Genomic DNA, 16234 nt, shown 5'->3' with positions numbered 1-16234 from the left:
TTTGTTTATTTTTGGCTGTTTTGGGTCTTCATTGCCACGCGTGGGCTTTTCTCTAGTTGCGGTGAGCGGGGGCTACTCTTCGTTGAGGTGCGCGGGCTTCGCATTGTGGTGGCTTCTCTTGTTGTGGAGCACAGGCTCTAGGCGTGTGGGCTTCAGTAGTTGTGGCTCGCGGGCTCAGTAGTTGTGGTGTACAGGCTTAGTTGCTCCGTGGCATGTGGGAATCTTCCTGGACCAGGGATCGAACCCGTGTCCCCTGCATTGGCAGGCAGATTCTTAACCACTGCCCCACCCACGAAGTCCCTCCCCCTGTGCTTAAGAATCTCTGGTCACACTGTTGAGTACCTCGGAAAACAGGTGTTTATATCCGAGAGAACAGTCTCTTGAGGGAAGGCAGGCCCTGGGAGAAACTCAGATTGTTAGCCCCTCTGGTAGACAGGACTGGTGAGAATACCACCAGCCTGATTCCCACAGTTGTTTGCTTATCCCACTGGATGGGGACATCACAGGAGTCCACATGACTGTTGATATGTAGGCATTGGGTAAATTTCTTACTCTGCCTGGTGTTTAGTTTCCCTTCTTAGCAGAGTAGGAAAGGGCTGCAGTCCTGAGGCCAAGCTCCTAAGAGTTGCTCTTCAGGGCCAGAACTACCTTCTTTCTCCAGCTTGAAACCTGGGACTCCAAGAGGGGTTAGGTATCAAATGGTTAGGGGCATGCCAGCCTCCCGCAGATGTCCCCTCCTGCCCACAGTCCTGCCATGTGGCGAGTGTGCTGCCAAGGGCTTTAACTGTATTCTCTAGGCCTCTAATTCTACAGACCCTGCAAGGGAGGCATCATGATCCCTACTAAGAGATGAACAATGACTTTCCTGTTGTGCACTGTTGTTGCCAGCTCTGGTTCCATCCAGATGCTCTTGGTTGGCCCTAATGAGTGGAAGTAAGGTTTTTAAACTAGGACAGATGCCAGTGGCTTTAAAAATCTGTACTTCTGACCCCCCGATCACTTAGGGAAACTGATTATCATGTGAATTCTGCCTTTTGCCACTGATGAGACATGTTGCGTCCAAGACTGCCCTGGTGTGGAACCGCTGCTCCTTCACCCGTGCCTCTTGTTCACAGGTTGTAGAGCATGGCCTGTTTGTCAAGCACTGCAAGGTAGAGGTGTATTTGCTGGAATTGAAGCTTTGTGAGAACAGTGACCCCACCAATGTGCTGAGTTGCCATTTCAGCAAGGCAGACACCATCGGTGAGTAGCTGGGCTGGAGTTCCAGGTATCCAGTGAGAGTGCAGGGCATTGTGACTAATGAGAGGGAAGCTGGGGCACCCTCTTCAGACTTGTTACCCAGATAATCTCGGGTTGTGGTTACCAGTCCTGACCTGGGAGCCTGCTCCCCAGGGTATTCTTGTGGACAGCTAAGCCTGGGAATCATATTGTATAAAACACTGGGCATGATGTCTGCCCACTTAACATATGGTAATAAGGGCGAAAAAATGCAGATTCAGAGAGATTAATGTCACTTATTCAGAAATCTCAGTGAGAAAACAGCAAAGCTAGCATTTGAAACCAAATCTATCTTTAACTCCAAAGATAAGTTTTCTGACTTTTCCATGTTGCTTCTGTGCTAAAAGTGGGGACCCACATCATTAAAGAATGGGAAGCATAGGGACAATTTTTGGTTGTATGAGTGCAAGAGGATGCCCATGGAAGATGTTTGCCTTAGGAGTCACCAAGGGGCTGAGGTCGGTCAGAAGTTTTGATCCAGAGCATCCAGTGACCATCTGAAAAGGACGGAGGATGAGCATTAGCTTGCCATGGCTGTTGCTGGCCTTGCTTCTGGAGAAAGCCCTGAGTGATGTTTCTGCCTGTCCCCAGCAACCATTGAGAAGGAAATGCGGAAGCTGTTCAACATCCCTGCGGACCGTGAGACACGGCTGTGGAACAAATACATGAGCAACACCTACGACCAGTTGAGCAAGCTAGACAACACTGTGCAGGATGCTGGGCTGTACCAGGGTCAGGTAGGAGGGCCCAAGGCATGCCCCAGCAGACAGCTCTGCCCAGGGTGTGTGAACAGGTATCTTTTGGTTCTGAGCATGTCAACAGTGAGATGGTTTGCACATTCCTAATATGGTTTCCCCTTTCACTCAGGTGCTAGTAATTGAGCCCCAAAATGAAGATGGCACGTGGCCAAGGCAGACCCTGCAGTCAAAGTAAGTGGACTTTTTCTCCCTGCAGCTGGGCACACAGGTGTAAGAGAGACACTATTTCCTAAGGCAGTTACTTGTGCTAAGAAAATAAAATTCTAAATCAGATGAAGACATATTCGATTATGTATCCGGAGTCTATAATCCTGGCTTTTGGTAAGCAGCATGCTGGGCACCCATCTCAGGGGAAGCTGTCAGGTGTGTGAACAAGGCAGTGAGCCTTTGCTTGTTGAGAATGAAAGGAGAAGAGAAGGGGCCAGGATCTGGGCCAGAATCTGCTCTGCCAAGAGGTGGCTTTGTCTCTGTCAAGGGCATTTATTTTCTCCGCCTATAGTTAGAGGCTTTGATGGAAGAGAAGAGGGCTCAGGCATGGGGTCTTGCATGACTTAAAGGTAATAGTTTGATGCCATCCCACTCTTTACCCAGGGGCCTGTTTCTCATTGTTGTCCTCGTCATTCGCTGGGGGAATTACTCTGCTCTTTAACTGGGGCTCCAGGCACCTGTGTCTCAGGAGATGTTCATGTGTGGTGTGAAGTTAATGCATGTTCTGAGAAGGAGACAGAAAGAAGTGTTGAATTTTTCTTATGGTATAAGATGGGGGAATCGTGTCTGTGTTCCAGTAGTTAATGGGGACAGTGTTGGTCTTTGCTTTCTTCCCTCAGTCAGGCCCTGAACCGTGACTGTTTTGTAGTAATGGGCTCTTAGCTCTTTTGAAAATTATGAAAGCTCTGAGCTCTCTCTCAAGAAACATGCAGGAAGACGCAACATTTTGCCAATAATCTCAAGGGTTTTACAGGCACCCTGAAGCCTAGCCATGGACTTCAGTTTAAGAAACTCTGGTCACCAGTTCCTGAGAAGATGACAAAATAGCTATGGTAGGCAGAATAATGATCATGTCCCTCCCCAGAGGCCATGTCCTAATCCCCAGAACCTGTAAATATGTTAGGTTACATGGCAAAAGGGACTTTGCTGATGTGATTAAGGATCTTGAGATGGGGAGATTATCCTGGATTATCTGGGTAGGCCCAGTATAATCATGAGGGTCCTTATAAATGAAAGAGGGAGACAGGAGAGTCAGATGTGAGGGCAGAAGCAGAGTCAGAGTGGTGAAGTGTGAGAAAGACTTGACTGGCCATGAGCCAGGGAAGGTGGGCAGCCTCTAGAAGTCCCTAGAGCCCCCACCAAGGAACACAGCTCTGCCCACACCTTGATTTAGCTCAGTGAGAAGAATTTTGGACTTTGGACGTCCAAAACCGTAAGATAATAAATTTGTGTTGTTTAAGCCACTAAGTTTGTGGTAATTTGTGACAGCAGCCATAGGAGACAAATATACTAGCCCAGCCTTCTGACTCCCTTCTTGGAATGGAAATGCCACAGAACCAAGAGAAAATAACATAAAAACTGCGACAACCCCCTTGGGAGAAGGTGCTTGGATTCTAGTCAGTGAGGTAGGGTTGACAGCTTGGAGTGGAAGAGCCTGTGCGTACTGGCCAAGGGAGACTGTTTTCAGTTGTGCCTTTTTCTCTTCCTACTGTTGCTTTTCCCCATCCCTTCCATACCCTCAGGCCTAAGAGATTCCAGTGAAGGGAAACAGCTTTTGGAAAAGAGCAGTGCCTCATTGAGATGCCCTGAAGGTTTGAGTCTCCTGGTAGAGGGTGTCCAATGGTGAATGAGCTCAGAGCAGAAGTCCTAAGGCACATTCGCCTCCCTACTCCCTCAGTAGTGCCGGACACTGTTCTAGATGCCAAGGATACAGCAATAAACAAAACAAAGTCTCTATCCTCAAGGAGCAGAAAATAAATAAATTTAAAAAATACACGTCTGAAGATTTACAAGTACTGTGGGAAAAAATCAGGGAAGAAAATTAGCAAGTGCTAAGGCTTTGGGCATATTTAAACAGGCTGATGGGGAGGCCCCACTGAGGTACCATTTGAACATGGTCATGGAGGAGGCGAGGGAATCAGCAGTGAGTGTGGTGTGGAGAACAGCTTTGTGAGGCAGAGGTGACAGCAGATGGAGAAGTCCTGAGGCAGAGCAGGCCTGGTTGAAGGCCAGCAGGAGTTTGTTATGACTGGTGCTTGGAGGAATGACAGGAGGGCTGAGGGGATGAGGCCCAAGAGATGCTGGGGCGGTCGGCCTGTGATCCTTCTGAGACTCTAGCTTCCATCTTTGCCTTTCCATGAGGTGGGGAGCTCATTTGAGGGGTGTGGTGAGTGAGGAGTGGGGTGATCTCACCTGGTGAACGGCTCACAGGGAGCCACGAGAAGCTGGCAAGTATAGTCAGAATTAAAGGAAAGTGACAAATTGGCAGGTTGTGCTAGTTGGAGCAGAATTCATATTCCCAGCTGCTTAGGAGGATGGAAGAAGCATAATGGAAATCCTAAAGAAAAAGAGGAAATGGGTACATGAAACAGGAACAAGGAGATACCTGCGTGGGAACAGAGAATTCAGGGGCTGGGTTGAGTAGCAGAATGGATGTAGCTCAAGACTTAAGTGTAGAAGTCAGAAGGTCAGGTTGAAGAATTCTAGGGGTTAAGGAGGTGGAAGATAATAGAAGAAAAGTGCTGTGGAGGATGGGAGTAGAAATGTCAGTGTCCAGATAATAGGAATCTTAGGAGCAGAGAGGAAATGACAGACAAGGGGAAGAAAATGTTAGAAGAAATAATGACCAAGAGTTTCTCAGAAATCATAAAAGAGAATACATCTTAAATGTAAAGAATGCTAAACACGACAGAAAAAACAGCCCACACCAAGACACGTTAGATTGAAATTTAACAACAAAGATATAGGGAAAATGTCAAATCTGTTTGAAAGAGAAAGTCACGGTGAGAAGCAGATTAATATCAAACTTCCCAACAGCCACAATGGACCTAGGAGATACTTTTTCAGTATCAAAGTAAGAAAACTTTAAATATTTATTTAGGCTGTGCCAGGTCTTAGTTGTGACACATGGGATCTTTATTATTTATTTATTTATTTATTTAAATTTATTTATTTATTTTTGGCTGTGTTGGGTCTTCATTGCTGCACGCTAGTTGCGGCGAGTGGAGGCTACTCTTCTTTGCGGCATGCGGGCTTCTCACTGCAGTGGCCTCTCTTGTTGCGGAGCACGGGCTCTAGGGTGCGCTGGGTTCAGTAGTTGTGGCGCACGGGCTCAGTTGCTCCACGGCATGTGGGGTCTTCCCGGACCCGGGCTCAATGTCTCCTGCGTTGGCACGTGGATTCTTAACCACTGTGCTACCAGGGAAGCCCAAACACACGGGATCTTTAGTTGCAGCACACGGCTCTTAGTTGCGGCACGCAGGCTCTTAGTTGCGGCATGCGTGCGGGATCTAGTTCCCCAACCAGGGATCAGACCCGGGCCCCCTGCATTGGGAGTGCGGAGTCTTACTCACTGGACCACCAAGGAAGTCCCAAAGTAAGATAACTTTAAAACTAGAATTTTAAAACCTGCTAAACTGTTATCTGAATGTAAAGATAATTTTCTCTGGCATAGATGACTTTAGAAAGTTTTCTACACAGAGCTCCTCTTTGAAAACCTCTTCGGGGAAGTAGTGTTAGCGTCCAGGAGCAGGCAGTAAAATCCAGAAGGTGCAAGGGAGAGTATACAACTAGTGAAGTGTTCCGTTGACCAGGAAAGCAAGGACTTTATGACTTTTGAGTAAGCAAAGATTTTTTACACAAGACACAGCACCACAAACCATAGCGGAGGACATGGATAGAGTGGATAACTTTTTTTTTTCCTTAAGGTTTTTTTTTTTTAATAAATTTATTTATTTTTATTTTTGGCTGTGTTGGGTCTTCGTTGCTGTGTGCGGGCTTCTTTCTAGTGGCGAGTGGTGGCTACTCTTCGTTGTGGTGCGCAGGCTTCTCATTGCAGTGGCTTCTCTTGTTGCGGAGCAAGGGCTCTAGGCACGCGGGCTGCAGTAGTTGTGGCACGTGGGCTCTAGAGCGCAGGCTCAGTAGTTGTGGCTCACGGGCTTAGTTGCTCTGTGGCATGTGGGATCTTCCTGGACCACCCTGTGTCCCCTGCATTGGCAGGTGGATTCTCAACCACTGCGCCACCAGGGAAGCCCGAGTGGATGACTTTTAAATTCAGGACTGTTCTAAAAGAGTGGAAAGGCAAGCCACAGAGTGAGAAAGGTATTTGCAATACGTATGTCTGACAGATTGTTTATATCCAGAATTTCAAAGAAACCCCTTAATGTCAGTAAGAAAAAGTCAGACACCCCTTCTAGAAAAAAGGGCAAGAAAACCTATAACAGTCACTTTAAGAAAGAGGCTACCGGACTTCCCTGGTGGCGCAGTGGTTAAGAATCTGCCAGCCAATGCAGGGGACACGGGTTCGAGCCCTGGTCTGGGAAGATCCCTTATGCCGCGGAGCAGCTAAGCCTGTGCGCCACAACTACTGAGCCTGCACTCTAGAGCCGGCAAGCCACAACTACTGAGCCCTCATGCCATAACTACTGAAGCCCGTGCACCTAGAGCCCATGCTCTACAAAAAGAGAAGCCACCGCAATGAGAAGGCTGCACACTGCAACAAAGAGTAGCCCCCACTCTCCGCAACTAGAGAAAGCCCACATGCAGCAACGAAGACCCAACACAGCCAAAAATAAATAAATTAAAATAAATTAAAAAAAAAAAGAGGCTACCGTGTGGCTAGTGAGCATATGGGGAGGTGCTCAACCTCAGCAGTCATCCAGAAATGGCAAATTAAAACCATAATGCAGTGCTTCTGCACATCCCCCAGAATGGTTATATGAAAAAGACAGTGTCAAGTGTTGTAGAGGTGTTGGACCCTGCTGATGGGGCATATAAACTGGTATAGTGACTTTAGAAGGTTTAGCAAAAAGTACTAAATGACGAATTGTGTGCATATTCTACAACCCAGCAATCCACTCTTAGGCATACAGAAATACATCTCACATTCACTTAAAGATACATTCAAAGATGTTCACAACAGCACAGATTGTCATAGTCACAAACTGGAGCTAACCCAAATGTCCACCAAAAATAGAATGGATAGGTAAATTGTGGTGTATGCACGCAATAGAATTCTCTCCAGCCACAGCAACATTGAGTCTCATAAACCATGTGAATGAGAGAAGCCAGACACAAAACGTGGCATACTGTTTGAGTCCCTTGATATAAAGCTTAAGAACAGGCAAAACTGATCTATGGGTGTCAAGGTCATGATGGAGGTTAGCTTAGGGAAGAATCATGACTGAAGGGAGCATGAGGAAGACACCTGGGGGGTGGTGCTGTCCTGTTTTTTGGTCTGAGGGTACTGGTTATATAGGGGTATTCGCTTGGTGAGAATGTCTTGATTCTTTTTTTTGGCTGTGCCATGCCTCTTTTGGGATTTTATTTCCCCAACCAGGGATTGAACCCAGGCCATGGCTATGAAATCGCAAAGTCCTAACCACTGGACCACCAGGCAATTCCCAGGAATGTCTTGATTTTTGTACTCTCATAATGTATATATTTCTCTATGTAATATACTTCAATAAAAAGTTAAAAAAAGTTTAGTAATAGTAAGAAGAAAAGTTTAAGAAAGCAGCCTTTATCAATAACACAATCCAGAAGTAAATACTGGGTAATCCCAACATGGAAGACAGGTGAGGAGACAGGAAGCAGTACAGAGAGATGAGAATGTCCTGAACTACTTTTGCAGGGAAATGTAGTTAATAAGTTGAAGTAACTGATGGGGAAAAATAAAAACAGTTATAGATCCTAGTAAGTTAGTGGAGTAACTACCAGAAATACAAAAGTAGAATTTACATCTTTTATGTAACATGTTGTATTGATTAGGAAAGCTTTGGTGGCAATGAAGAAAGACCTGAAAATTAGCATGTCGAGCAACGTACACGGTTATATCTTTCCAAAAAGAATTTCTGAGGTCGGCAGTTCAATGCTGCTGTTATTAGAAATCCAGCTGTTTTGTCATGTTGCTCTACTGTGCGAGGCTTCAACTTTAAAGGTGGTCAACTCAGGGTCCATGATGACCGCTGGAGCTGAACCAATCATACCTGCATTCAAGTAGCTGAGGAGGAATCAGGAAGAAGGACATGCCCCTTCCTTTTAAAGAGATTTCCCAGAAATCACATAGAAAATCTGCCTTTACATCTCTTTGGCCAATTATATGACCACACCTGGTTTCAAAGGAGTCTGGGAAATGTCTTTTAGCAGTTGGAAGGGCTCTAACTAAAACTTGGGATTTGTAAACTAAAGAAGAACGGAAGAATAACCATTGGGAGGTGAAAGGGAAAAAAAAAACAAACCTTTCCTTTTTTTAAAAAAATTTTTAAATTTAATTTATTTTTTTATATAGCAGGTTCTTATTAGTTTATCTATTTTATACATATTAGTGTATACATGTCAATCCCAATCTCCCAATTCATCCCACCACCACCACCACCACCCCCGCCACTTTCCCTCCTTGGTGTTCATAACGTTTGTTCTCTACATCTGTGTGTCTATTTCTGCCCTGCATACCAGTTCATCTATACCATTTTTCTAGTTTCCATATATGTGTGTTAATATATGATATTTGTTTTTCTCTTTCTGACTTACTTCACTCTGTATGACAGTCTCTAGATCCATGCACGTCTCTATAAATGACCCAATTTCGTTCCTTTTTATGGCTGAGTAATATTCCATTGTATATATGTACCATGTCGTCTTTATCCATTCGTCTGTCGATGGGCATTTAGGTTGCTTCCATGACCTGGGTATTGTAAATAGTGCTGCAGTGAACATTGGGGTGCATATGTCTTACTTACTTACTTACTTACTTATTTATTTATTTTTATTTTTATTTTTGGCTGCATTGGGTGTTTGTTGCTGCGCGCGGGCTTTTCTCTAGTTGTGGCGAGCAGAGGCTACTCTTCCTTGCGGTGTGCGGGCTTCTCATTGGGTGGCTGCTCTTGTTGCAGAGCACAGGCTCTAGGCGCGCGGGCTTCAGTAGTTGTGGCACTCAGGCTCAGTAGTTGTGTCTTGCGGGCTCTAGAACGCAGGCTCAGTAGCTGTGGCACATGGGCTTAGTTGCTCCGCGGCATGTGGAATCTTCCCAGACCAGGGCTCGAACCTGTGTCCCCTGCATTGGCAGGTGGATTCTTAACCACTGCGCCACCAGGGAAGCCCATGCATCTGTCTTTTATTTATTTATTTATTTATTTATTTATTTATTTATTTGGCCGCGCCGGGTCTTAGTTGCGGCATGTGGGATCTAGTTCCCTGACCAGGGATCGAACCCGGGCCCCCGGCATTGAGAGCGTGGAGTCTTACCCACTGGACCACCAGGGAAGTCCCTGTCTTTTTAAATTACGGTTTTCTCTGGGTATATGCCCAGTAGTGGGATTGCTGGGTCATATGGTAATTCTATTTTTAGTTTTTTAAAGAACCTCCATACTGTTCTCCATAGTGGCTGTATCAATTTACATTCCCACCAACAGAGCAAGAGGGTTCCCTTTTCTCCACACCCTCTCCAGCATTTGTTGTTTGTAGATTTTCTGATGATGCCCATTCTGACTTGTGTGAGGTGATACCTCATTGTAGTTTTGATTTGCATTTCTCTAATAATTAGTGATGTTGAGCAGCTTTTCATGTGCTTCTTGGCCATCTATAAGTCTTCTTTGGAGAAATGTCTGTTTAGGTCTTCTGACCATTTTTGGATTGGGTTGTTTGTTTTTTTAATATTGAGCTGCATGAACTTATATATTTTGGAGATTAATCCTTTGTTGGTCTATTCATTTACAAATATTTTCTCCCATTCTGAGGGTTGTCTTTTCGTCTTGTTTGTAGTTTCCTTTGCTTTGCAAAAGCTTTGAAGTTTCATTAGGTCCCATTTGTTGATTTTTGTTTTTATTTCCATTACTCTAGGAGGTGGATCAAAAACGATCTTGCTGTGATTTATGTCAAAGAATGTTCTTCCTATGTTTTCCTCTAAGAGTTTTATAGTGTCCGGTCTTACATTTAGGTCTCTAATCCATTTTGAGTTTATTTTTGCGTGTGGTGTTAGGGAGTGTTCTAATTTCATTCTTTTACGTGTAGCTGTCCAGTTTTCCCAGCACCACTTATTGAAGAGACTGTCTTTTCTCCATTGTATATCCTTGCCTACTTTGTCATAGATTAGTTGACCATAGGTGCGTGGGTTTATCTCTGGGCTTTGTATGCTGTTCCATTGATCTATATTTCTGTTTTTGGACCAGTACCATATTGTCTTGATTACCGTAGCTTTGTAGTATCGTCTGAAGTCAGGAAGTCTGATCCTTCAGCTCCTTTTTTTTCCCTCAAGACTGCTTTGGCTATTCGGGGTCTTTTGTGTCTCCATACAAATTTTAAGATTTTTTTTGTTCTAGTTCTGTAAAAAAATGGCACTGGTAATTTGATAGGGATCGCATTGAATCTGTAGATTGCTTTGGGTAGTATAGTCATTTTCACAATATTGATTCTTCCAGTCCAAGAACATGGTGTATCTCTCCATCTGTTTGTGTCACCTTTGACTTCTTTCATCAGTGTCTTCTAGTTTTCTGAGTACAGGTCTTTTACCTCCTTAGGTAGGTTTATTCCTAGGTATTTTATTCTTTTTGTTGCAATCGTGAATGGGATTGTTTCCTTAATTTCTCTTTCTGACCTTTCGTTGTTAGTGTATAGGAATGCAAGAGATTTCTGTGCATTAATTTTGTATCCTGCAACTTTACCACATTCATTGATTAGATCTAGTAGTTTTCTGGTGGCATCTTTAGAATTCTCTGTGTATAGTATCATGTCATCTGCAAACAGTGACAGTTTTACTTCTTCTTTTCCAGTTTGTATTCCTTTTATTTCTTTGTTTTCTCTGATTGCCATGGCTAGGACTTCCAAAACTGTGTTGAATAATAGTGGCGAGAGTGGACATCCTTGTCTTGTTCCTGATCTTAGAGGAAATGCTTTCAGTTTTTCACCATTGAGAATGATGTTTGCTGTGGGTTTGTCGTATATGGGCTTTATGATGTTGAGGTAGGTTCCCTCTATGCCCACTTTCTGGAGAGTTTTTATCATAAATAGTTGTTGAATTTTGTCAAAAGCTTTTTCTGCATCTATTGAGATGATTATATGGTTTTTATTCTTCAATTTGTTAATATGGTGTATCACATTGATTGATTTGCGTATATTGAAGAATCCTTGCATCCCTGGGATAAATCCTACTTGATCATGGTGTATGATCCTTTTATTGTGTTGTTGGATTCTGGTTGCTAATGTTTTGTTGAGGATTTTTGCATCTATATTCATCAGTGATATTGGTCTGTAATTTTCTTTTTTTGTAGTATCTTTGTCTGGTTTTGGTGACCTCATAGAATGGGTTTGAGAGTGTTGCTTCCTCTGCAATTTTTTGGAAGTTTGAGAAGGATGGGTGTTAGCTCTTATTTAAATGTTTGATGGAATTCACCTGTGAAGCCATCTGGTCCTGGACTTTTGTTTGTTGGAAGATTTTTAATCACAGTTTCAATTTCATTACTTGTGATTGGTCTGTTTATATTTTCTATTTCTTCCTGGTTCAGTCTTGGAATTTCATTTTCAGTATCATTACTTGTGATTGGTCTGTTCATGTTTTCTATTTCTTCCTGGTTCAGTCTTGGAAGGTTATACCTTTCTAAGAATTTGTCCATTTCTTTCAGGTTGTCCATTTTTTTGGCATAGAGTTGCTTGTAGTAGTCTCTTAGGATGCTTTGTATTTCTGCAGTGTCCGTTGTAACTTCTCCTTTTTCATTTTTAATTTTATTGATTTGAGTCCTCTCCCTCTTTTTCTTAATGAGTCTGGCTAAAGGTTTATCAGTTTTGTTTATGTTCTCAAAGAACCAGCTTTTAGTTTTATTGATCTTTGCTATTGTTTTCTTTGTTTCTGTTTCATTTCTTTCTGCTCTGATCTTTATGATTTCTTTCCTTCTACTAACTTTGGGTTTTGTTTGTTCTTCTTTCTCTTGTTCCTTTAGGTGTAAGTTTAGATTGTTTATTTGAGATTTTTCTTGTTTCTTGAGGTAGGCTTGTATTGCTATAAACTTCCCTCTTAGAACTGCTTTTGCTGCATCCCATAGGTTTTGGATCGTCGTGTTTTCGTTGTCATTTGTCTCTAGGTATTTTTTGATTTCCTCTTTGATTTCTTCAGTGATCTCTTGGTTATTTAGTAATGTATTGTTTAGCCTCCATGTCTTTGCGTTTTTTACGTTTTTTTCCTCGTAATTTGTTTCTAAGCTCATAGCGGTGTGGTCGGAAAAGATATGATTTCAATTTTCTTAAATTTACTGAGGCTTGATTTGTGACCCAATATATGATATATCCTGGAGAATGTTCTATGCACACTTGAGAAGAAAGTGTAGGACTTCCCTGGTGGTGCAGTGGTTAAGAATCCGCCTGCTAATGCAGGGGACACGGGTTCGAGCCCTGGTCTGGGAAGTTCCCATATGCCACGGAGCAATTAGGCCCGTGAGCCACAACTACTGAGCCTGCGCGTCTGGAGCCTGTGCTCCGCAACGAAAGAGGCCACGATACTGAGAGGCCCGCGCACCGCGATGAAGAGTGGCCCCCGCTTGCCGCAACTAGAGAAAGCCCTAGCACGGAAACGAAGACCCAACATAGCAACCAATCAATCAATCAATAAAAATAAAAATAAAAAAAAAAAAAAAAAAAAAAAGAATCCGCCTGCCAATGCAGGGGACACAGGTTCGAGCTCTGGTCTGGGTAGATCCCACATGTTGCGGAGAAACTAAACCTGTGTACCACAGCTATTGAGCCTGCGCTCTAGAGCTTGCGAGCCACAGCTACTGAGCCCGTGTGCCACAACTACTGAAGCCTGTGTGCCTGGAGCCCGTGCTCTGCAACATGAGAAGCCCCCGCTCGCCACAACTAGAGACAGCCCATGCAGAGCAATGAAGACCCAACACAGCTAAATAAATAAATAAATAAATAAATAAATAAATTTATTTTAAAAACCCCAAAACTTAGTCTTAAAGAAATTTTTTTTTTTTTAAAGAGATTGGAGTTTATTTTTATTTATTTATTTATTTTTGGCTGTGTTGGGTCTTCGTTTCTGTGTGAGGGCTTTCTCTAGTTGCGGCAAGTGGGGGCCACTCTTCATCGCGGTATGCGGGCTTCTCACTATCGTGGCCTCTCTTGTTGCGGAGCACAAGCTCCAGAAGCGCAGGCTCAGTAGTTGTGGCTCACGGGCCCAGCTGCTCCGCGGCATGTGGGATCTTCCCAGACCAGGGCTCAAACCCGTGTCCCCTGTATTGGCAGGCAGATTCTCAACCACTGCGCCACCAGGGAAGCCCCAAGAAATTTTTTTAAAAAAGTGTAATCTGCTGTTTTGGGATGGAATGTCCTATAAATATCAATTAAATCTATCTGGTCTATTGTGTCATTTAAAGCTTGTGTTTCCGTATTAATTTTATGTCTGGATGATCTGTCCATTGGTGGAAGTGAGGTGTTAAAGTCCCCCAGTATTATTGTGTTACTGTCGATTTCGTCTTTCATAGCTGTTAGCAGTTCCCTTATGTATTGAAATGCTCCTATGTTGGGTGCATATATATTTATAATTGTTATATCTTTTTCTTGGATTGATCCCTTGATCATTATGTAGTGTCCTTCCTTGTCTCTTATAACATTCTTTATTTTAAAGTCTGTTTTATCTGATATGAGTATTGCTACTCCAGCTCTCTTTTGATTTCCATTTGCATGGAATATCTTTTTCCATCCCCTCGCTTTCAGTCTGTATGGGTCCCTAGGTCTGAATTGGGTCTCTTGCAGACAGCATATATATGGGTCTTGTTTTTGTATCCATTCAGCAAGCCTGTGTCTTTTGGCTGGAGCATTTAATCCATTCACATTTAAGTTAATTATCGATATGTATGTTCCTATTACCATTTTCTTTCTTTTGTTTTTTAAATGATATTTTATTTATTTATTTAATTTATTTTTGGCTACTTTGGGTCTTCGTTGCAGCGAGCAGGGGCTACTCTTCGTTGCAAAGCATGGACTCTAGGTGTGTGGGCTCAATAGTTGTGGCTTGCAGGCTCAGTAGTTGTGGCTCACGGGCTCAGTAGTTGTGGCTCGCGGGCTCTAGAGCACAGGCTCAGTAGTTGTGGCACACGGGCCCAGGTGCTCCACAGCATGTGAGATCTTCCCGGACCAGGGCTCGAACCCGTGTCACCTGCATTGGCAGGTGGATTCTTAACCACTGTGCCACCAGGGAAGCCCCTTACCATTTTCTTAATTGTTATTGGCTTGTTTTTGTAGGTCCTTTTCTTCTCTTGTGTTTCCCACTTAGAGAAGTTCCTTTAACATTTGTTGTAGAGCTGGTTTGGTGGTGCTGAATTCTCTTAGCTTTTGCTTGTCTATAAAGCTTTTGATTTCTCCGTCGAATCTGAATGAGATCCTTGCCAGGTAGATTAATCTTGGTTGTAGGTTCTTCCCTTTCATAGCTTTAAATATATCATGCCATTCCCTTCTGGCTTGCAGAGTCTCTGCTGAGAAATCAGCTGTTAACCTTATGGGAGTTCCCTTGTATGTTATTTGTCATTTTTCCCTTGTTGCTTTTAATAATTTTTCTTTGTCTTTAATTTTTGTCAGTTTGATTACTATGTGTCTTAGCATGTTTCTCCTTGGGTTTATCCTGTATGGGACTCTCTGCGCTTCCTGGACTTGGGTGGCTATTTCCTTTCCCATGTTAGGGAAGTTTTCAACTATAATCTCTTCAAATATTTTCTCTGGTCCTTTCTCTCTCTCTTCTCCTTCTGGGACCCCTATAATGCGAATGTTGTTGCGTTTAATGTTGTCCCAGAGGTCTCTTAGGCTGTCTTCATTTCTTTTCATTCTTTTTTCTTTATTCTGTTACGTGGCAGTGAATTCCACCATTCTGTCTTCCAGGTCACTTATCCGTTCTTCTGCCTTAGTTATTCCGCTGTTGATTCCTTCTAGTGTATTTTTCATTTCAGTTATTGTAATGTTCATTTCTCTTTGTTCTTTAATCCTTCTAGGTCTTTGATAAACATTTCTTGCATCTTCTTGATCTTTACCTCTGTTCTTTTTCCGAGGTTCTGGATCATCTTCACTATCAGTATTCTGAATTCTTTTTCTGGAAGGTTGCCTATCTCCACTTAATTTAGTTGTTTTTCTATGGTTTTATCTTGTTCCTTCATCTGGTACAAAGTCCTCTGGCTTTTCATTTTGTCTGTCTGTGAATGTGGTTTTCCTTCTGCGCTGCAACAAAGACCCAACACAGCCAAAAATAAAAGCAAATAAATAAAAAAATTAAAAATAAAATAAATAAATAAAATAAAAAAGGGAAACTCAGGTGGAAGGCAAGAAAGAAGGGAAAAAACAACTGAAAAGTATGGTTATTAGAAAATAAGGGAGATTGAATTAAGTTCAGCTGTAACAGTAATTAGAATAACTGTAGATGGGTTCAACTCATTAAAAAGACAAGCTCTCAAATCAGACTTTCTGTTTTTTAAACCAGCCCTGTTCAGTAGTACGTTGTCTGTCAAAGACGACACACGATAAAATTGAGGGAATGGGAAAGTACATCAAGTGAGTATGTCATCCAGGGAAAGACAATGATTGGCTTAATCCTTTTTTTTTTTAACCCACTTGTAGAATCAATTTTACATATATCCTGGCAGGAGGACAACATAATGAAATTGTTTTCATTCAGCTCCTTTATTCACTAGTGAGAGCCACCTGGTAAACTCTGAGCATTTTCAGATGGTTTTTTCCTTCCTGTGGATTGCTCCAGCCTCTGTGTTAGTGCTTCCAAGGTTCTCTATAGATCTGGCCTCATTTTTTCTGTTTCTCGAACTCTTTATTTTTTTTTTTTATAACTTTATTTATTTAATTTTGGCTTCGTTGGGTCTTCGTTGTTGCTCACGGGCTTTCTCTAGTTGCGGTGAGCGGGGGCTACTCTTTGTTGCGGTGCAGGGGCTACTCTTTGTTGTAGTGCACCGGCTTCTCATTGCGGTGGCTTCTCTTGTTGTGGAGCATGGGCTCTAGGCATGCGG

General features: G+C 43.0%; 1 protein-coding gene across 6 annotated transcripts in view; it reads left to right on the top strand.

Annotated features, from left to right (window-relative positions):
- USP4 (ubiquitin specific peptidase 4) overlaps positions 1–16234 on the top strand; it is a 48864-nt gene that overhangs the window by 5961 nt on the left and 26669 nt on the right. For 5 of the 6 annotated variants that reach the window (XM_059939620.1, XM_059939618.1, XM_059939621.1 and 2 more), the window contains exons 4-6: positions 1116–1242; positions 1870–2015; positions 2146–2207. In XM_059939620.1, the coding sequence (XP_059795603.1) occupies positions 1116–1242; positions 1870–2015; positions 2146–2207 (335 nt within the window). Of the gene's footprint in view, positions 1–1115; positions 1243–1869; positions 2060–2145; positions 2208–16234 lie in introns of those variants that run through there. The other variant, XM_059939623.1, reaches the window with a different exon arrangement.

This window comes from Balaenoptera ricei, chromosome 11, assembly GCF_028023285.1.
Source record: "Balaenoptera ricei isolate mBalRic1 chromosome 11, mBalRic1.hap2, whole genome shotgun sequence".
Lineage (NCBI taxonomy): Eukaryota > Metazoa > Chordata > Mammalia > Artiodactyla > Balaenopteridae > Balaenoptera > Balaenoptera ricei.
The sequence above is the reverse complement of the archived record's forward strand: the minus strand, read 5'-3'. Positions and strand labels throughout refer to the sequence as shown.